Genomic DNA, 22,781 nt, shown 5'->3' with positions numbered 1-22,781 from the left:
TTGGAGTTAGTGTGAGGAGAAACATTTAGAAGATTGCCTTGGAGTTAGCATGAGGAGTAACATTTAGAAGATTGCATTGGAGTTAGCGTGAGGAGCAACATTTAGAACCTTGCCTTGGAGTTAGCGTGAGGAGCAACATTTAGAAGATTGCCTTGTAGTTAGCGTGAGTAGCAACATTTAGAAGATTGCCTTGGAGTTAGTGTGAGTAGCAACATTTAAAAGATTGCCTTGGAGTTAGTGTGAGGACCAACATTTAGAAGATTGCCTTGCAGTTAGTGTGAGGAGCAACATTTCAAGTAGCATTGTGCTTGTTAGAAGATTACCTTGGAGTTACTGTGAGGAGCAACAATTAGAAGATTGCCTTGTAGTTAGCGTGAGTTGCAACTTTTAGAAGATTGCCTTGGAGTTAGTGTGAGGAGCAACATTTAGAAGATTGCCCTGGAGTTAGTGTGAGGAGCAACATTTAGAAGATTGCCTTGGAGTTGGTGTGAGGAGCAACATTTCAAGGAGCATTGTGCTTGTTAGAAGATTGCCTTGGAGTTAGCATGAGGAGCAACATTTAGAAGATTGCCTTGGAGTGAGTGTGAGTAGCAACATTTAGAAGATTGCCATAAAGTTAGTGTGAGGTGCAACATTTAGGAGATTGCCTTGGAGTTAGCATGAGTAGCAACATTTAGAAGATTGCCATAAAGTTAGTGTGAGGTGCAACATTTAGGAGATTGCCTTGGAGTTAGCATGAGGAGCAACATTTAGAAGATTGCCTTGTAGTTAGCGTGAGTAGCAACATTTAGAAGATTGCCTTGGAGTTAATGTGAGGAGCAACATTTAGAAGATTGCCTTGGAGTTAGCGTGTGGAGCAACATTTAGAAGATTGCCTTGTAGTTAGCGTGAGTAGCAACATTTAGAAGATTGCCTTGGAGTTAGTGTGAGGAGCAACATTTAGAAGATTGCCTTGGAGTTAGCGTGAGGAGCAACATTTAGAAGATTGCCTTGGAGTTAGCGTGAGTAGCAACATTTAGAAGATTGCTTTGGAGTTAATGTGAGGAGCAACATTTAGAAGATTGCCTTGGAGTTAATGTGAGGAGCAACATTTAGAAGATTGCCTTGGAGTTAGCGTGAGGAGCAACATTTAGAAGATCGCCTTGTAGTTAGCGTGAGTAGCAACATTTAGAAGATTGCCTTGGAGTTAATGTGAGGAGCAACGTTTAGAAGATTGCCTTGGAGTTAATGTGAGGAGCAACATTTAGAAGATTGCCTTGGAGTTAGCGTGAGGAGCAACATTTAGAAGATTGCCTTGGAGTTAGTGTGAGGAGCAACATTCCAAGGAGCATTGTGCTTGTTAGAAGATTGCCTCGGAGTTAGTGTGAGGAGCAACATTTCAAGAGTATGCTACATGAGATTTTAAGTGCAGCTAGTGCCATCTTGTGGAGCTAGTAAAAACTACACTTGGAGGTTGCCAACATGTACAGTTGTTCATTCAAATGTTCTACCCTCCCAAAAAATCAGCGTCCTCTGCAGTGGACATTGTTTTTGTCTATTTGTATGGTGAGAGTTACACATTTAGAAGAAGAACAAGCCTTGTTGTGTATAATACAGACATTTTTTGCAGAGGATGTGCTTTTAGGACCCGCTGTTGGCTTTTTGAAAACAAAGGAGACTCTGGTTAATTGAATAATGTACAGCAGTTTTTCTGAGTATGTGCCTATGAGGGTTGTACACTATACCAGTATTGATTGATTGATTGATACTTTTATTAGTAGATTGCACAGTACAGTACATATTCCGTACAATTGACCACTAAATGGTAACACCCGAATAAGTTTTTCAACTTGTTTAAGTCGGGGTCCACGTTAATCAATTCATGGTACAAATATATATATACTATCAACATAATACAGTCATCACACAAGTTAATCATCATAGTATGTACATTTAATTATTTACATTATTTACAATCCGGGGGGTGGGTGGGGAGTTTTGGTTGATATCAGTACTTCAGTCATCAACAATTGCATCAAGAGATAAATGTGGACATTGAAACAGTGTAGGTCTTACAGTAGGATATGTACAGCCAGCAGAGAACATAGTGAGTTCAGATAGCATAAGAACAAGTATATACATTAGAAGTACATTTGAGTTGTTTATAATCCGGGGAGATGGGATGTGAATGGAGGAGGGTATTAGTAAAGTGTTGAAGTTGCCTGGAGGTGTTGTTTTAGAGCGGTTTTGAAGGAATATAGAGATGAACTTACTGGTATTGTATCGCAGTACAAATGGTTCAAAAGCAGTACTCTACTGTTTGAAAAGTACTAGTTCCCTATATATAATATATTTATATAATATATTTTATTTTTTTTAACGGGCATGACAGCGTGTCGTCACGTCATGACACTGCTGGTTGTAGGAGCAGAGGAGCATGTTGGGCAGCGCACACACACCGAGTACTTACAAGCGGATACAGTGTGTAGACAGAAAAGGGAGAATGGATGCATTTTGCTGTAAAAAGTCAAGATAAAGGTGAAGTTATAACACTGAAACACCCTCAGGAAGAGCTGCTTTAAGACATGTAGCTAACATCCATCCACAGTGTTTTAGCTACTTCTAAATCACTAATAATAAGTAACATTATCACTGGAGGACGAGGAATAGCTAAACACACCGTAGGAGGATACAATAGTTCACCGCTAACAGCAAGCTAGCGCACCTGAATGTAAACAAATGCCATTGGTGGATCTACACCTGACATCCACTGTAATGATACCAAGTACAATAGTGTATTTAGTCATTAAATACTATGATTACGTCGATATTTTTGTCATCATAAAATCGTATTTCTTTAAAAAAAAAAATCATATTATGTTTATTTACTCATATAAACCATGGCGCCAAATAAAGTAAGTTTCTTACAAGTATTATTATCACTGGAGGACGAGGAATAGCTAAACATGCTTCACTACACACCGCAGGAGGTTACAATAGCTCACCGCTAACAGCCAGCAAGTGCTCCTGAATGTTAAACAAATAGGTGGATCTATACAGACACATTATCGCCTGTACTGATACCAAGTCCAAGAGTCGTAAATAGTCAACACTACAATAATTAAATCAATATTTTTTTACTATCACAAAATCTTTTGTTATTGTTTATAAAGTCGGTAAATACGTCCCTGGACACATGAGGACTTTGAATATAACCAATGTATAATCCTGTAACTACTTGGTATCAGATCCATACCTAAATGTGTGGTATCATCCAAAACCAATATCACGTATCAAAGAAGAGAAGAATAAGTGATTATTACATTTGAGCAGAAGTGTAGATAAAACATGTTAAAACAGAAAATAACACGACACCTACCCTTTACATCAGTATTTCTACATCAGTATTGGTTTATTAGGTATTACATTTTATTGTATGATCCTGTAACTACTTGTAATCGGATCCATACCTAAATGTGTGTTATCATCCAAAACTAATGTCAAGTATCAAAGAAGAGAAGAATAAGTGATTATTACATTTGAACAGAAGTGTAGATAAAACATGTTAAAACAGAAAATAACGCGACACCTACCCTTTACATCAGTATTGGTTTATTAGGGATTATGTTTTATTGTATGATCCTCCAACTACTTGGTATCGGATCCATTCCTAAATGTGTGGTATCATCCAAAACTAATGTCAAGTATCAAAGATGAGAAAAATGAGTGATTATTACATTTTAACATAAATGTAGATAAAACATGTTGAAACAGAAAATAACGCGGCACCTACCCTTTACATCAGTATTTCTACATCAGTATTGGTTTATTAGGTATTATATTTTATTGTATGATCATGCAACTACTTGGTATCAGATCCATTCCTAAATGTGTGGTATCATCCAAAACTAATGTCAAGTTTCAACGAAGAGAAGAATAAGTGATTATTACATTTGAACAGAAGTGTAGATAAAACATGTTAAAACAGTAAAATAACGCGACACCTACCCTTTACATCAGTATTTCTACATCAGTATTGGTTTATTAGGTATTTTATTTTATTGTATGATCCTGCAACTACTTGGTATCGGATCGACACCTTAATGTGTGGTATCATCCAAAACTAATGTCAAGCATCAAAGAAGAGAAGAATAAGTGATTATTACATTTGAACAGAAGTGTAGATAGAACATTTTTACAGTTTGTCCCTCATAATGTATAGAAAATAATAGGTGTATAAATGACACAATATGTTACTGCAGACTAATTAGGAGTCTTTGTTTGTTTACTTACTACTAAAAGACAAGTTGTCTAGTATGTTCAACATTTTATTGAAGGACTAAATGACAATAATAAACATATGTTTCATGTACACTAACATTTTTTGTTCCGATAAAGACAATAATGACATGTTTTGTGCTCCTTTTTTTTTTAGAAAAGTATGAATTTATTGAAATACATTTTGGTAGCGGTATCAAACTACTGGTATGGAGACCTGGGGGCCCCCTGGTGCCCCCCTGGTGCCCGGTGTAGCTGTAGATCCAGAGAGTGAAGTGGTTCTCTCGCAGGTATGAAGTGGAAGGCTGTGAGGTGATATGGGCGGTGAAGGACAACGCCATCGGAAACACCTTCTTCGATGCGGGGGCCGCGCAGTTCCTGGTCCCGTCGCTGGGGGCCGACAAGCCGGAGAGAGCCGCTCCCTGCAAGAGGCTTCGCTACACCACACAGGATGCAGCGCCCCAGACCTTCACAGCAGGTCTCTACATCCTTCCATTTCTGTCCCAAAGAAGGCTTGTGAAGTACAGTGGGGCAAAAAAGTATTTAGTCAACCACCGATTGTGCAAGTTCTCCCACTTAAAATGATGACTGAGGTCTGTAATTTTCATCATAGGTACACTTCAACTGTGAGAGACAGAATGTGGAAAAAAAATCCAGGAATTCACATTGCAGGAATTTTAAAGAATTTATTTATAAATTATGGTGGAAAATAAGTATGGGATTTGGTCAACCATTCAAAGCTCTTACTGATGGAAGGAGGTTTTGGCTCAAAATCTCACGATACATGGCCCCATTCATTCTTTCCTTAACACGAATCAATCGTCCTGTCCCCTTAGCAGAAAAACAGCCCCAAAGCATGATGTTTCCACCCCCATGCTTCACAGTAGGTGTGGTGTTCTTGGGATGCAACTCAGTATTCTTCCTCCAAACACGACGAGTTGAGTTTATACTAAAAAGTTCTATTTTGGTTTCATCTGACCACATGACATTCTCCCAATCCTCTGCTGTATCATCCATGTATCCATTTTGGTATAAACTCAACTCCTCGTGTTTGGAGGAAGAAGAATACTGAGTTGCATCCCAAGAACACTACACCTACTGTGAAGCATGGGGGTGGAAACATCATGCTTTGGGGCTGTTTTTCTGCTTAGGGGACAGGACGATTGATCCGTGTTAAGGAAAGAATAAATGGGGCCATGTATCGTGAGATTTTGAGCCAAAACCTCCTTCCATCAGTGAGAGCTTTGAATGGTTGACCAAATAATTATTTTCCACCATAATTTCCAAATAAATTATTTAAAACTCCTACATTGTGAATTCACCAGGTCCCCCCGTGTGGTTCTGGGATTTTTGCTCACCGTTCTCATGATCATTTTGACCCCACGGGATGAGATCTTGCGTGGAGCCCCAGATCGAGGGAGATTATCAGTGGTCTTGTATGTCTTCCATTTTCTGATAATTGCTCCCATAGTTGATTTTTTTCACACCAAGCTGCTTGCCTATTGTAGATTCACTCTTCCCAGTCTTGTGCAGGTCTACAATTATTTTCCTAGTGTCCTTCGACAGCTCTTTGGTCTTGGCCATAGTGGAGTTTGGAGTCTGACTGTTTGAGGCTGTGGACAGGTGTCTTTTATACAGATAACAAGTTCAAACAGGTTCCATTAATACAGGTAACGAGTGGAGGACAGAAGAGCTTCTTAAAGAAGAAGTTACAGGTCTGTGAGAGCCAGAGATCTTCCTTGTTTGAAGTGACCAAATACTTATTTTCCACCATAATTTACAAATAAATTATTTAAAACTCCTACAATGTGAATTCCTGGATTTTTTTTTCACATTCTGTCTCTCACAGTTGAAGTGTACTCATGATGAAAATTACAGACCTCTGTCATCATTTTAACTTGCACAATGGGTGGCTGACTAAATACTTTTTTGCCCCACTGTATGTGGTGTGCTGTACAGATAGAAACAGGCGAGGACGCGGCTGTGGTCCAACACAGGCTGGCAGTGCGCTCGGTCCAGACTGGCATGAAGGGATGATTCTTAAAGGAGCAGAGCAGGTGAGGACTACTTATCTTGACTGCAAAAGCATGTTTATGTGACAGCTGGTGTCCCAGCCATCCCGAAAACTCTCGGTGGAGTATCAGTGTGAGGTGGAGCAGATCTTCACCTGCCAGGAGATGCTCCACTCCACAGCTGCACAGCAAGCACACACACCTGATACCGGTGAGAACCAGGTCTACATTCACAATCCTGACCTGCCGTCAACTTCAACCACCATTTTCCATCTGGGCCTAGGAGGAACATGGCCCGTCTATGTCCAGCTGACCAATGGCAAGACTTACGGCTGTGACTTTGTGGTCAGTGCCACCGGAGTCACACCCAACACCCAGCCCTTCTTGACGGGTAACAACGTAAGGACAACCACCTGAACACCTCAATCACCAACTATTTACTCCAATAACAAGTCATCTAACTATTTACTTCAATAGTAAGTCACCTAACTATTTACTTCAATAATAGGTCACCTAGCTATTTACTTCAATAATAAGTCACCTAAGTATTTACTTCAACAATAAGTCATCTAACTATTTACTTCAATAACAATTCACCTAACTACTTCAATAAAAAGGCACCTAACTATTTATTTCAATAATAAGTCACCTAACTATTTACTTCAAAAACAAGTCATCTAACTATTTACTTCTATAATAAGTCACCTAACTATTTACATCAATAAAAAGTCACCTAACTATTTACTTCAATAACAAGTCACCTAACTACTTCAATAAAAAGGCACCTAACTGTTTACTTCAATAAAAAGTACCCTAACTATTTACTTCAATAACAAGTCACCTAACTACTTCAATAAAAAGGCACCTAATTATTTACTTCAATAAAAAGTACCCTAATTATTTACTTCAATAAAAAGGACCCTAACTATTTACTTCAATAATAAGTCACCTAACTAGTTACTTCAATAATAAGTCATCTAACTATTTACTTCAATAACAAGTCACCTAACTATTTACTTCAATAACAAGTCACCTAACTATTTACTTCAATAACAAGTCACCTAACTATTTACTTTGATAACAAGTCATCTAACTATTTACTTCAATAATGTCTGTCTTTGACTATTTACTTCAATAATAAGCCACCTAAATAACCAACCGTTTACTTTGATAACATGTCACCTATGTATTTACTTCAATAACAAGTCACCTAAGTATTTATTTCAATAACAAGTCACCTAAGTATTTACTTCAATAACAAGCTACCTAAGCATTTACTGCAATAACATGTCACCTAAGTATTTACTTCAATAACAAGTCACCAAAGTATTTACTTCGATAACAAGTCACCTAAGCATTTACTCCAATAACAATTCACTTAAGTATTTGCTTCAATAATAAGTCACCTAAGTATTTACTTCAATAACAAGTCACCTAAATAACCAACTATTTACTTCAATAACAAGTCACCTAAGTATTTACTTCAATAACAACAAGTCACCCAAGCATTTACTTCAATAACAAGTCACCTAAGTATTTACTTCAATAACAAATCACCTAAGTATTTACTTCAATAACAAGTCACCTAAGTATTTACTTCAATAACAACAAGTCACCCAAGCATTTACTTCAATAACAAGTCACTTAAGCATTTACCCCAATAAAAAGTCACCTAAGTATTTACTTCAATAACAAGTCACCTAAGTATTTACTTCAATAACAAGTCACCTAAATAACCAACAGTGTACTTCAATAACAAGTCACCTAAGTATTTACTTCAATAACAAGTCACCTAAGTATTTACTTCAATAACAAGTCACCTAAGTATTTTCTTCAATAACAAGTCACCTAAATAACCAACCATGTACTTCAATAACAAGTCACCTAAGTATTTACTTCAATAACAAGTCACCTAAGTATTTACTTCAATAACAAGTCACCTAAGTATTTTTTTCAATAACAAGTCACCTACATAACCAACCATGTACTTCAATAACAAGTCACCTAAGTATTTACTTCAATAACAAGTCACCTAAGTATTTACTCAAATACAAATCCCATTTCCATATGAGTTGGGAAATTGTGTTAGATGTAAATATAAACGGAATACAATGATTTGCAAATGCTTTTCAACCCATATTCAGTTGAATGCACTACAAAGACAAGATATTTGATGTTCAAACTCATAAACTTTACTTTTTTTTTTTGTTGCAAATAATAATTAACTTAGAATTTCATGGCTGCAACACGTGCCAAAGTAGTTGGGAAAGGGCATGTTCACCACTGTGTTACATCACCTTTTCTTTTAACAACACTCAATAAACGTTTGGGAACTGAGGAAACTAATTGTTGAAGCTTTGAAAGTGGAATTCTTTCCCATTCTTGTTTTATGTAGAGCTTCAGTCGTTCAACAGTCCGGGGTCTCCGCTGTCGTATTTTACGCTTCATAATGCGCCACACATTTTCCATGGGAGACATGTCTGAACTGCAGGTGGGCCAGGAAAGTATCCGCACTCTTTTTTTACGAAGCTACTCTAATGTAACATGTACTGAATGAGTCTTGGCATCGTCTTGCTGAAATAAACAGGGGCGTCCATGAAAAAGACGGCGCTTAGATGGCAGCATATGTTGCTCCAAAACCTGTATGTACCTATCAGCATTAATGGTGCCTTCACAGATGTGTAAGTTACCCATGCCTTGGGCACTAATGCACCCCCATACCTTCACAGATGCTGGCTTTTCAACTTTGCGTCGATAACAGTCTGGATGGTTCGCTTTCCCGATGTCAAATATTTCCAAAAACAATTTGAAATGTGGGCTCGTCAGACCACAGAAGACTTTTCCACTTTGCATCAGTCCATCTTAGATGATCTCGGGCCCAGAGAAGCCGGCGGCGTTTCTGGATGTTGTTGATAAATGTCTCTCGCTTTGCATAGTAGAGCTTTAACTTGCACTTACAAATGTAGCGACAAACTGTATTTAGTGACAGTGGTTTTCTGAAGTGTTCCTGACTCCATGTGGTGATATTCTTTAGAGATTGATGTCAGTTTTTGATACAGTGCCGTCTGAGGGATCGAAGGTCACGGTCATTCAATGTTGGTTTTCGGCCATGCCGCTTACGTGGAGTGATTTCTCCAGATTCTCTGAACCTTTTGACGATATTATGGACCGTAGATGTTGAAATCCCTAAATTTCTTGCAATTGCACTTTGAGAAACGTTGTTCTTAAACTGTTTGACTATTTGCTCACGCAGTTGTGGACAAAGGGGTGTACCTCGCCCCATCCTTTCTTGTGAAAGACCGAGCATTTTTTGGGAAGCTGTTTTTATACCCAATCATGGCACTCACCTGTTCCCAATTAGTCTGCACACCTGTGGGATGTTTGATGAGCATTCCTAAACCTTATCAGTATTTATTGCCACCTTTCCCAACTTCTTTGTCACGTGTTGCTGGCGTGAAATTCTAAAGTTAATGATTATTTGCACAAAAAAAAATGTTTATCAGTTTGAACATCAAATATGTTGCCTTTGTAGCATATTCAATTGAATATGGGTTGAAAATTATTTGCAAATCATTGTATTCTGTTTATATTTACATCTAACACAATTTCCCAACTCATAGTGAAACGGGGTTTGTAATTATTCACCTAAGTATTTACTTTAATAACAAGTCACTTAAGTATTTAATCCAATAAGTCACCTAAGTGACAGATGTGTGTGTTGCATGTGAGATGCTGCCACCTGCTGGTTGTCTGAGTACACTGCAGTTAGTCCTGGTTAGTCCCCATTAAATGTGGGGGAAATAATCCATTTTCAACAAGGCCCATCATACATGTGATTAGTAAGCGTCAATAAAAGATGCATTTACTGTAAATAAAGTCATGCAGACAGTTGTCAAATTTGGCCGACTGCAGCGAGCCGCCTCATCCAGAGATCGGACCAGAAAGAGTGTAAAGGTGACTAAGGTTGTCATGTCTACTATTCAGTATCATGGCCACTGATTGGCAGCATTACTATGTTGGATTGAAAGAGTGTAAAGGTGACTAAGGTTGTCATGTCTATTCATGATGCTGACAAACATATTTACCGTTTTTGAATGCTTTAGCTATGTAAATATTTGATATTATGATAGCGATAAAGAAGGGACAATTGTACACACAGTTTTGCCTGCTTGGTGTCACTGAAGGACAAAAACTGCTTCAACCATTTCACTTGTTTTACGACATATCCTGCATTCTTGTATTTGCAGTTTGCTGTAGCGGATGATGGCGGTCTGCGAGTGGACCACCACATGATGACATCACAGCCTGACGTCTACGCTGCCGGAGATGTGTGCAGTGCATGCTGGGAGCACAGCCCCTTCTGGCAACAGGTATCAAGTCTGGTGCTGTGACATAGTTAGTCCATCTTGTGACATAGTTAGTCCATCTTGCTGCAGATGCGCTTGTGGACGCAGGCTCGCCAGATGGGCTACTACGCCGCTCGCTGCATGGCGGCAGGAGTCTTGTCCCAGACCATAGAGCTGGACTTCTGCTTTGAGCTCTTCTCTCACATCACCACCTTCTTCAACTACAAGGTAGGCAGCGCCATGTCGCTCATCAGGTGGAAGGTGTGGTGACACCTTCTTCCACTACAAGGTAGGCAGCGTCATGTCGCTCATCAGGTTGAAGGTGTGGTCTTCACCAGGTGGTCCTGCTGGGCAAGTTTAACGCACAGGGGCTGGCGTCCGACCATCAGCTGCTACTGCGATGCACCAAAGGCCAGGAGTACGTCAAGGTGATGATGACCCACTTCCTAAACTATTATACTTTTTATGTTATTCATTATTTAACCTAATATTATTCTTAACCAACCCCCAACCATGTCCAAATCTCACCAAACTTGTCTCAATCCTTGTGCTGTAAAAATTGGGACCATGGTGCTTTCCTTGGCTGGTTTAACCTAACTAACGTGGAAGGTGGGATGGATGCAAAGGGATCGGGGCAGACCAAGTCAAACTGTTGCAGGTCCGACGAGCCTGATGATTGGGAACGGTCCTACAAAACGTAGTGCCAGTTTCTTGGATGAAACCTTGAGACGTAGGTCTTTGGTTGATAGCCAGACTCTCTAACCGGGCAGGCAGGCGGGCGCAGGCCGTCTCTTGCGGTCTACCACTCTCTTCATCCGATCTCCTTGTCCGGACAATACTTGACGGGTGGCTGCCCAAATGCAGCGACAACGTTGGACCCTGGCATGGGCGGAGGGGACCAACACTTCCAACTCATTCTCTGGAAAGGCACAATGAAAGGGAGAGAGGCCAGTGGCTGATGTAGGCAGCGAATTGTGCGCATACTCTACCCAGACCAGGTGTTTGCTCCATGTGGAGGGGTTCTGGCAGACCACGCACCAGAGGCCAGTTTTCAGCTGTTGGTTAAGTCGTTCGGTCTGGCCATTGGCTTCCGGATGATGTCTGACTGGCTTCGGCTCCAATGAGTCGACAGAACTCCCCCCAGAACCGTGATACAAACTGTGGCCCCTGGTCTGAAACAATGTCTTTGGGGAATCCATGAACTCGTAACACATTAGCCATCATAATATCCGCCGTCTCCTTGGCGGATGGTAATTTAGGTTTAGCGATGTATCTGATCATTTTGGAGAATCTGTCGACCACAGTGAGGACCGTGGTGTTACCTTGTGAGACCAGGAACCCTGTAACGAAGTTCATCGAGATGTCTGACCACGGTCTGGAGGGGATGGGGAGCGGCTGGAGAAGTCCCATCCGAGACCTGGACGACGTCTTGTTCTTGGCACAGACCGAACACGCCTCTACGTACTCCCGGACCTCCGTCTCCATGGCTGGCCACCAGAACCGCCGGGAGATCACAAACATAGTTCTTTTAACTCCCGAATGACATGAAAGCAGCGAGGTGTGGGCCCAATGAATCACCCGGGGACGCAGCTCAGTGGGGACAAACAATCGATTATCAGGACATCCCCTAGGTGGCGGGGCCACACCCTTAGCTTGCTTTACCTCAGTTTCTGTTGGCCAAGTCACCACTCCTACCACACAGTTCAGTGGAAGGATGGTCTCAGGTTTTTTGGCCTCAAGCTCGGGGTCGAATAGTCGTGACAGGACTTCTGGCTTGATGTTGCGGGACCCCGGCCTTTAGGAGAGCAAAAAGGAAAAGTGGTTAAAGAAAAGCGCCTACGTGGCCTGGCGAGAGTTGAGTCTCTTAGCCTTCTTGATATATTACAGATTCTTGTGATCCGTCCAGACGATGAATGGGTGTTCGGCCCCCTCGAGCCAATGTCTCCATTCCTCCAAGGCAAGCTTCACCGCCAGAAACTCCCCATTGCCGACATCATAGTTTCTTTCAGCTTTAGACAGCCCCCGCGACAGAAAGGCACAGGGATACATCTTCTCATCCTGTTGAGAGGGTTGAGACAGGACCGCTCCAACTTCTTCATAAAAACCGTCCACCTCCACGACAAACTGGCGCAGTGTGTCCGGAATGGTGAGGATTGGAGCTGAGGTGAAGCGGCGCTTGAGTGTCTGGAAGTCCCTCTCTGCCCCTGGAGACCAGTGGAAGCGCACCTGAGTGGAGGTAAGACCGTGGAGAGGAGCAGCTATTGCGCTGAAGCTTCTGACAAACCACCTTTAAAAGTTAGCAAAGCCCAAAAATTGCTGAACCTTTTTGCGGTTGTCAGGTGTCGGCCAATCAGTCACAGCGGTAACTTTAGCTGGATCCATCTGCACTCTTCCAGGAGCTACAATGAAGCCCAGGAAGGAGACAGTGTCGGCATAAAAAACACTTTCAGCTTTAACATACAAGTCATTGCCCAAGAGTCTCTTTAAAACCTTATTTATTTGGACTTGGTGAGTGTCACTGTCACTGTCAGGTCAATAAATCAATATATCGTCAAGGTAGACGTACATGAAATGTTCCAGGAAGTCTCTTAGTACTTCATTGATCATGGCTTGGAACACGGCAGGGGCATTGGTGAGTCCAAAGGGCATGACCCTGTATTCATAGTGGCCGCTGGGTGTATAGATTCTGGTCTTCCACTCGTCTCTCTCTTATTTGGACCAGATAGTAAATGTTGCGTAGATCCAGTTTGGTGAATATTTAGTCCTATTAGGAGGTGGTCGAAGACAGAAAACATGAGGGGAAGAGGGTAACGGTTCTTGATAGTAATGTCATTCAGTGGGCTGTAATCAATGCAGGGTCTTCACAAAGAAGAACCCCGCTCCTGCTGGCGATGATGACGGGCGAATCAAGCCAGCTTCCAGTGATGCTAAGATGTAATCTTTCATGGCAGCCCTTTCTGGACCAGAGACGGGGTATAGACGCCCCCTTCGGGAATAGTGGCACCGGGAAGCAGGTCAATGGCGCAGTCGTAGGATCGGTGGGGCGGAAGTTACAGGGCCTTTGTCTTGCTGAAGACTTGTCGCAGGTGGTGATAACAGGAGGGAACGGAATTCAGGTCCGTAAATTCTGAGTTTGGATTAGCAGAAAAAATATTAATTTCCTTGAGACGTTTTCCCTTGAAAGTAGAAAAAACACAGTTGTTGGTACATTCCCTTCCCCATTTGCTCATCTCGCCTGTTTTCCAGTCAACACGAGGGTTATGTTGGTACAGCCATGGATGCCCCAAGATCAGAGAATGAGAGGGTGAAGTAATCAACTATGGACTAATCTTTTCCTGATGGCAGTCAATGTTCATCTGGACAGGTTCACTGAATAGCGTGATGGTGAAAAGCTCCTTACCATTCAGAGACCTGGCTCTAATGGGTTTAGCTAGCAGTTCTGATTTGAGTCATAGTCCCCTGGCTACACCTCAGTCCATCAGACTCTCGTCTGGCCCAGAGTCTATCTGCGCCTCTAGATCTGTGGTCGTGTGATGAATGAGAGTGCGTGGCATCTGATGTCCAGCCGGAAATTTTTTTTAAAAACAAAACAAAACATGACGGCTGAATATAAAATGACCACTGGGATACCTTGGCCGGACATGAAACGACAAGATGGCCGCCCTCTCCACAGTAAAAACATCTCCCCTCCATCAGGCGCTTGCGTTGCTCCTCTGGGGTCAGTCGGGCTCTTCCCAGCTGCATGGGCTTCTCCTCTCGATCAGTGCGGAAGTGAGGAAGTAGCTCCGGGGGTGAACGCTGAGTGGTTGACCAGCTAGGTGCGAAAGGATGGGTGGTTCTTCCTGCATCAGCCAATCCCACACCATGCTGTCGTTTCAGCTGGGCTAGCCGGTTGTTTGTCCTGATGGAAAGTGCGATGTGGGCAACTAGGTTGTTGAGTAGGTCCAGGGGAACGAGGAAGTCCTGTATGGAAGTTCCGAGTCCCTTCAGAAACACGTCTTGGACGGCCATGTTGCCCCATCCGCTTTCTGCTGCTAGTCGCACACTGAGCCGCTGCCCTGCTTTAACCTTAGCTTTTGCACATTTTCTCTGCTGGAGGACACTGAGTCAAAAGTCTTAGAGCAGCTTGAAAGTTTGTGAATAAGTGGCAGAGTGCCCCCATTTGGCGAAAGCCCACGCCTTGGCTCTATCCGTACGGTGGGGAATCATGAATGCGATCTTGGAGCGGTCCGTGGGAAGCGCATGGGGCATCAGCTCGTAATGAATAGCACAGTCCATCAAAAATGTTTTGCACAAACCGGGATCTCCAGCATGTGGCACCGGAGGGGCCAGCTTGCATCCGGCTCTGAGAGGCGATGAAGGCAGCAGGGGAGAGGTAGTTGGCGTGGGAGGCTGGGACGCCGGATCCGGTCGAGCAAACTGCCCAAGTACGTCTTGCAGCTGCGAGGAGAGGTGACCCATGTCCGCTGCCATCGCCGTCGGAAAATCCTCCTGCCGGACGAGCCGTGATTCCTGGGCTCGCAGGATCTCCATCAGTCCTTTGGCCTCTGCTGAGTCCATACTGGCCAGAAGATACTGTTTGGTCTTGGCAAGAATGAGGACTCAGTTGCAGATGGGAAACGATTGACGACAAGGTGGCGGGATGGTTGAAGTTGACACAGGTGATGAATGTGTTGTGGTTACAGGTGGTGCTACAAGGTGTCACAGGTGATACATCTGTTGTGGTTTGTTGTGGTTACAGGTGGTGCTACAAGGTGGCACTGGTGATAAATGTGTTGTGGTTACAGGTGGTGCTACAAGGTGGCAGGATGGTTTAAGTTGACAGAGGCGATGAATGTGTTGTGGTTCCAGGTGGTGCTCCAAGGTGGCACAGCTGATGAATGTGCTGTGGTTCCAGGTGGTGCTACAAGGTGGCACAGGTGATAAATGTGTTGTGGTGCTACAAGGTGGCACAGGTGATGAATGTGTTGTGGTTACAGGTGGTTCTACAAGGTGGCAAATGTGTTGTGGTTCCAGGTGGTGCTACAAGGTGGCACAGGTGATACATCTGTTGTGGTTTGTTCTGGTTACAGGTGGTGCTACTAGGTGGCACAGGTGATTAATCTGTTGTGTTTACAGGTGGTGTTACAAGGTGGCACAGGTGATGAATGTTTTGTGGTTACAGGTGGTGCTACAAGGTGGCAGAATGGTTTAAGTTGACAGAGGTGATGAATGTGTTGTGGTTACAGGTGGTGCTACAAGGTGGCACAGGTGATAAATGTGTTGTGGTGCTACAAGGTGGCACAGGTGATAAATGTGTTGTTGTTCCAGGTGGTGCTACGAGGTGGCACAGGTGATGAATGTGTTGTGGTTCCAGGTGGTGCTACAAGGTGGCACAGGTGACAAATGTGTTGTGGTTACAGGTGGTGCTACAAGGTAGCACATGTGATACATGTGTTGTGGTTCTAGGTGGTGCTACAAGGTGGCACATGTGATAAATGTGTTGTGGTTACAGGTGGTGCTACAAGGTGGCACAGGTGATAAATGTGTTGTGGTTCCAGGTGGTGCCACGAGGTGGCACAGGTGATGAATGTGTTGTGGTCCTAGGTGGTGCTACAAGGTGGCACAGGTGATAAATGTGTTGTGGTCCTAGGTGGTGCTACAAGGTGGCACAGGTGATAAATGTGTTGTGGTTCCAGGTGGTGCTACAAGGTGGCACAGGTGATGAATGTGTTGTGGTTCCAGGTGGTTCTACAAGGTGGCACAGGTGATAAATGTGTTGTGGCGCTACAAGGTGGCACAGGTGATAAATGTGTTGTGGTTCCAGGTGGTGCCACGAGGTGGCACAGGTGATGAATGTGTTGTGGTTCCAGGTGGTTCTACAAGGTGGCACAGGTGATAAATGTGTTGTGGTTACAGGTGGTGCTACTAGGTGGCACAGGTGATGAATGTGTTGTGTTTACAGGTGGTGCTACAAGGTGGCACAGGTGATGAATGTGTTGTGGTTCCAGGTGGTTCTACAAGGTGGCACAGGTGATACATCTTCCAGGTGGTGCTACAACGTGGCACAGGTGATTAATCTGTTGTGGTTACAGGTGGTGCTACTAGGTGGCACAGGTGATGAATGTGTTGTGGTTCTAGGTGGTGCTACAAGGTGGCACAGGTGATACATGTGTTGTGGTTCCAGGTGGTGCTACAAGGTGTCACAGGTAATAAATGTGTTGTGGTTCCAGGTGGTGCTACTAGGTGGCACAGGTGATGAATGTTTTGTGTTTACAGGTGGTGCTACAAGGTGGCATAGGTGATTAATATGTTGTGGTTCCAGGTGGTGCTACAAGGTGGCACAGGTGATGAATGTGTTGTGGTTCCAGGTGGTGCTACAAGGTGGCACAGGTGATTAATCTGTTGTGGTTACAGGTGGTGCTACTAGGTGGCACAGGTGATGAATGTGTTGTGGTTCTAGGTGGTGCTACAAGGTGGCACAGGTGATACATGTGTTGTGGTTCCAGGTGGTGCTACAAGGTGTCACAGGTAATAAATGTGTTGTGGTTCCAGGTGGTGCTACTAGGTGGCACAGGTGATGAATGTTTTGTGTTTACAGGTGGTGCTACAAGGTGGCATAGGTGATTAATATGTTGTGGTTCCAGGTGGTGCTACAAGGTGGCACAGGTGATGAATGTGTTTTGGTTCCAGGTGGTTCTACAAGGTGGCACAGGTGATGAATGGGTTGTGGTTCCAGGTGGTGCTACAAGGTGGCACAGGTGATAAATGTGTTGTGGTTACAGGTGGTGCTACAAGGTGGCAGGATGGTGGGAGCAGTGCTGATCGGAGAGACGGACTTAGAGGAAACCTTTGAGAATCTCATCTTGAACCAGATGGACCTGACACGGTACGGGGAGGATCTGCTCAACCCCAACATTGACATAGACGACTACTTTGACTGAAATAGACTTTTCATTGAAATATGAAAGCTACAATCAAATAAATTGTGTGGAAAATTAACGAGGTTATTAAGAATGCTATCAGAATGACTTTGTCCAGCCACATTGCTAACACTTCACCTCATAACCTGGTCATAGCTCACCTTTATGCACAGCAGAAGTTTCACTTTAACGTCTCATAACTGTAGTGCGTTCAAGGACCCTCGTTTAGAGTAAGAAAAAGAGGCGTCGCTAGGTTTTAAAGACAGGGGGCTAAACCTGGAGACCAGACTTTTTCCACTGAGGGGCTAAAATTAAAACATCTGGGGACCATATATATTTATATATATATATATATATATATATATATATACTAATGAATCATTTCCGGGACTATACCGCCTCCGAAAAGTACCGTAATACAACAGCTCACCACTAACAGCAAGCTAGCACCCCTGAATGTAAACAAACGTCATTGGTGGATCGCCACCTGACATCCACTGTAATGATACCAAGTACAAGAGCGTATCTAGTCGATACTACTATCATTATGTTTTGGCATCACAAAATCTTCTTACATTTTTTTCTAAATTCATATTATGTCTATAAAGTTAGTAAGTATGTTCCTGGACACATGAGGACTTTGAATATGACCAATGTATGATCCTGTAACTACTTGGTATCGGATCGATACCTAAATATGTGGTATCATACAAAACTAATGTCTGGTATCAAAGAAGAGAAGAATAAGTGATTATTATATTTTAACAGAAGTGTAGATACAACATGTTAAGACAGAAAATAAGCAGATGTTAACAGTAAATTAACATGTAGATTAATAATCCATTTTTACAGTTTGTCCCTCATAATATGTAGAAAATAATAGGTGAATAAATGACACTGTATGTTACTGCATACGTCAGCAGACTCATTAGGAGTCTGTTTGTTTTTCTTACTACTAAAAGACAAGTTGTCTAGTATGTTTAACATTTTATTTAAGGACTAAATGACAATAATAGACAAGTTTCATGTACGCAAAATTTTTTGGGGTACAATAAAGACAAAATTACATTTTTTTGTGCTCCCCTTTATTTAGAAAAGTACTGAAAAGTAGCAAAATAATTTTGGTACTGGTGCCAAAATATTGGTATGGGGACAACACACACACACACACGTATATGTATATGTATATATATGTATATATAAATACATGTGTATATATATATATATGTATAAATAAATATATGTATATATAAATATATGTATATATATGGAAGTATATCTATAAATATATATATATATGTATATATGTATACATGTGTACATATATATATATATATATATATATATATATATATATATATATATATATATATATATATATATATATATATATACTATCATTCAACACCTACATTTCTAGATCAACTTCAGGTGTATTTGTCGATATAAAGGTACAAAATGATATCCCTTTATCGTCAAAGAAAACGTTTTTTTATTGCAAAAACACAAGATATGAAACCCCCAAGCCCCCGTTGATGTTTAGTAATTGGAGCCTTGAAAAGGTCAATATTGATTTTAATGTATTATTATTTCCTGTGCAATGACAATTTAAAACATCTCTTTGAAATGCGCGCCCACTCTTAAGTGTTACCAAAAAAAGACCCTCATACTTTTTTGTTTTACTTTTAACACTTAAATCTCTAGATCAACTTTAATATATTTTATTTAAATTTTTAATACGTTTTTAAATTGTTTCATGCCTTTTTTTCCCCCAGGTAAACATTGTTTTTAATGACAAACACACCAAACATGTCATATTTACCCCCAAAATTTGATGTGAAGTCAATAGAGCCTTAAATAGGTGAATACTTTATAACAACGTTGATTTTGATTCATTATTATATTTTGAACAATGGCAGCCTTGTTTGAGTCGACGTTGCAACCTTTTTTTCGTTTAATTTCACCAGTTTGCTCTTTTATTCCACTTGATATCATCATCATCCTAATAATAATGATGTTTTGTATTACAAAATGATAATAATTCTATGGGAATAGCTCCACTTTACACAATGAAGTGAAAGAAAAACTTGTTGCAAAGGAATCTTTTCAAAGGACTCTCGCCTCTCCATGGAGCTTTCTAGAAACACCTTCTGTTGCCAAGAAGCTCACATTTCAATCCAAACAGCTCCTCCTTTTCCCCGGCAGGCCTTTTTCTTAGAACAATAGAGGTGATTATAAGATCACCGGGTTTCACATACTAAAGCACACGTCTTTTGATGAATCAAAGACTCAGCTGGTGTGTTTCCTTAACTGACAAGACTTGGTGATGACAAATCATCTACATACTGTCGAGAGTGCACCTTGTTTATTTACAAGGCAGGAAAATTCCACTGAGGAGTCAATAGGGTCACTTTTTAAGGCGCTAATGAGTGAGTCATGGCTGCATGTTGTGCTTTGAGCCGATGTTTGGGTACAAAGTAGACTAATCACATGACAATGACGCGGTAAGCCCTGGTAATTGTTTCATCACTGGCTTAATCTGTCATCTAAAGCAAATGGTCATTGACACAAGGACAGCAAGGAACTACACCCGGGTCTTCCTTTACCTTGTTTCACAGCTTAACGATAGAGGTGGAACAAATGGGATCCTTTGAACGATTCCTTTAGGTTAACTACTCATTTGTATACTCTAGCCTTTAAATAGACTCCCTTTTTAGACCAGTTGATCTGCCGTTTCTTTTCTTTTTTTCTATGTCCCACTCTCCCTTGTGGAGGGGGTCCAGTCCGATCCGGTGGCCATGTACTGCTTGCCTGTGTATCGGCTGGGGACATCTCTGCGCTGCTGATCCGCCTACGCTTGGGATGGTTTTCTGCTGGCTCCGCTGTGAACGGGACTCTCGCTGCTGTGTTGGATCCGCTTTGGACTGGACTCTCGCGACTGTGTTGGATCCATTATGGATTGAACTTTCACAGTATCATGTTAGACCCGCTCGACATCCATTGCTTTCCTCCTCTCCAAGGTTCTCATAGTCATCATTGTCACCGACGTCCCACTGGGTCATTATTGTCACCGATGTCCCACTGGGTGTGAGTTTTCCTTGCCCTTATGTGGGTCTACCGAGGATGTCGTAGTGGTCTGTGCAGTCCTTTGAGACACTAGTGATTTAGGGCTATATAAGTAAACATTGATTGATTGATTGATTGAACTGTGAGGAACGAATCCCAGTTGTCAGCCGTTCTTCTGAAAGATGTTTTTTTTAATTTTTTTTTTTTTTTATTGCACATGCAATTTTAGCATCAGCAGTTGGCCACTCTGCACACGCGTGCCACCCGGCTGGCAACTGGACTAGAAAACCAGTCAGAATTAAAAGACATTTAGCAACATATGGATGTTTTTATTATTATTATGTAAAATAAAATACAATAAAATATACAGGTGCTGGTCATATTATTAGATAGAATATCATGAAAAAGTTGATTTATTTCATTAATTCCATTTAGAAAGTCAAACTTGTAAAATGTATACATTCATTCCAAACAGACTGATACATTTCAAGTGTTTTTTGCCAAAAGGGAGATGATTATAGCTGACAACCCTAAATTCAACATCTCAGAAAATTAGAATATGGTGAAAAGGTCAGATATTGAAGACACCTGGTGCCACACTCTAATTAGCTAACTAACTCAAAACACCTGGAAAAGACTTTAAATGGTCTCTCGTTTTGATTCTGTATGACACACAATCACGGGGAAGACTGCTGACTTGACAACTGTCCAAAAGATGACCATTGATACTTTAAAGAAGGAGGGCAAGACACAGATGGTCATTGCCAAAGAAGTTGGATGTTCCCAGAGCTCTGTGTCCAAGCACATTAATAGAGAGGCGGAGGGAAGACAAAGATGTGGTAGAAAAAAGTGTACAAGCAAGAGAGATAACCGCGCCCTGGAGAGGATTGTCAAACAAAACCGATTCAAAAATGTGGGGGAGATCCACAAAAAGTGGACTGCACCTGGAGTCAGTGCTTCAAGAACCACCGCGCACCGACGTATGCAAGATATGGGCTTCAGCTGTCGTATTCCTTGTGTAAAGCCACTCTTGAATAAGAGACAACGTCAAAAGCGTCTCGCCTGGCCTCAAGACAAAAAGGACTGGACTGCTGCTGAGTGGTCCAAAGTTATGTTTTCAGATGAAAGTAAATCTTGTATCTCCTTTGGAAATCAAGGTCCCAGAGTCTGGAGGAAGACAGGAGAGGCACATAATCCATGTTGCCTGAAGTCCAGTGTCAAATTTCCACAATCGGTAATGGTCTGAGGTGCCATGTCATCTGCTGGTGTTGGTCCACTGTGTTTCCTGAGGTCTAGGGTCAATGCAGCAGTCTACCAGGAAGTTTAAAGGTGGTGCTACAAGGTGGCACAGGTGATACATGTGTTGTGGTTCCAGGTGGTGCTACAAGGTGTCACAGGTAATAAATGTGTTGATGTATATATATATATATATATATACATATATATATATACAAATATATATATATATAAATATATACACATATATATATATATACATACACACACACACACACATATATATATATATATATATATATATATATATATATATATATATATATATATATATATATATATATATATATATATATATATATAATGTATAAAAGCAGTTAAACAAATAACCATAGCAACGTGCCAGTCTTTTGAACGACTCCTTGAGAGGACCGGCTCCTTCAAAACGCCGTTAAAGCGCATGTGTAAAAGATAGCGCATTAATATAACGTTAAAGCATGAGTTTGTGTGTGTGTGTGTGTGTGTGCATTCTGCTCTCCTTTAGCTTGACATCTAGTGCAGCCGGTAAAGTGCTTTTTCCAGTCCGTTAAGGACAACCTGGTTCCAGCAGTGACGTCAGGACTGTAGCCGTTTACAGCCAATACGGATGTGACGTCACCATTTGAGTGCGTAGTGCTTTAACGGGGAGTGTACTTGGTTATGTACACCGAGGCGTGCCGATTACTATTACGTAAACACCCCATACCCTATCACGTTTACACTAATCGAATGAGATTTTGCTGCAGGGTGTATTTTAAAATGATTATTTAGGGTGAATACATGCCATCGATGACTCACTGATTAGGCGGTTGGGGTAGGTGAGTAAAAGGTGTAGGGTCGTAGGGCGGTGTACGCCGGTGTGGTAAGCGAGCGCTTCTCATGTCTCGCTTGCCTCCCATCGTGGGGTTTTTCCAAGGTGGGCG

At 41.8% G+C, this 22,781-nt stretch overlaps 1 protein-coding gene across 12 annotated transcripts in view; it reads left to right on the top strand.

The window, feature by feature from the left end:
• Nucleotides 1-17,596, top strand: part of pyroxd1 (pyridine nucleotide-disulphide oxidoreductase domain 1) — a 35,598-nt gene extending 18,002 nt beyond the window's left edge. The window contains exons 6-14 of one of the 12 annotated variants that reach the window (XM_061914088.1): nt 4,548-4,735; nt 6,217-6,314; nt 6,372-6,480; nt 6,553-6,668; nt 10,517-10,639; nt 10,706-10,843; nt 10,931-11,043; nt 17,242-17,309; nt 17,380-17,596. In XM_061914088.1, coding sequence (XP_061770072.1) covers nt 4,548-4,735; nt 6,217-6,314; nt 6,372-6,480; nt 6,553-6,668; nt 10,517-10,639; nt 10,706-10,843; nt 10,931-11,043; nt 17,242-17,309; nt 17,380-17,450 — 1,024 coding nt within the window. In that variant the 3' untranslated portion in view covers nt 17,451-17,596. The other 11 variants (XM_061914095.1, XM_061914091.1, XM_061914092.1 and 8 more) reach the window with 11 other exon arrangements.
• The last annotated feature ends 5,185 nt before the right edge of the window (nt 17,597-22,781 follow it).

The sequence above is a fragment of the Nerophis ophidion genome, linkage group LG10 (genome assembly GCF_033978795.1).
Source record: "Nerophis ophidion isolate RoL-2023_Sa linkage group LG10, RoL_Noph_v1.0, whole genome shotgun sequence".
Classification (NCBI taxonomy): Eukaryota; Metazoa; Chordata; class Actinopteri; order Syngnathiformes; family Syngnathidae; genus Nerophis; species Nerophis ophidion.
Note: the sequence above shows the minus strand (reverse complement) of the source record. Positions and strands in the feature narration are given on the sequence as shown.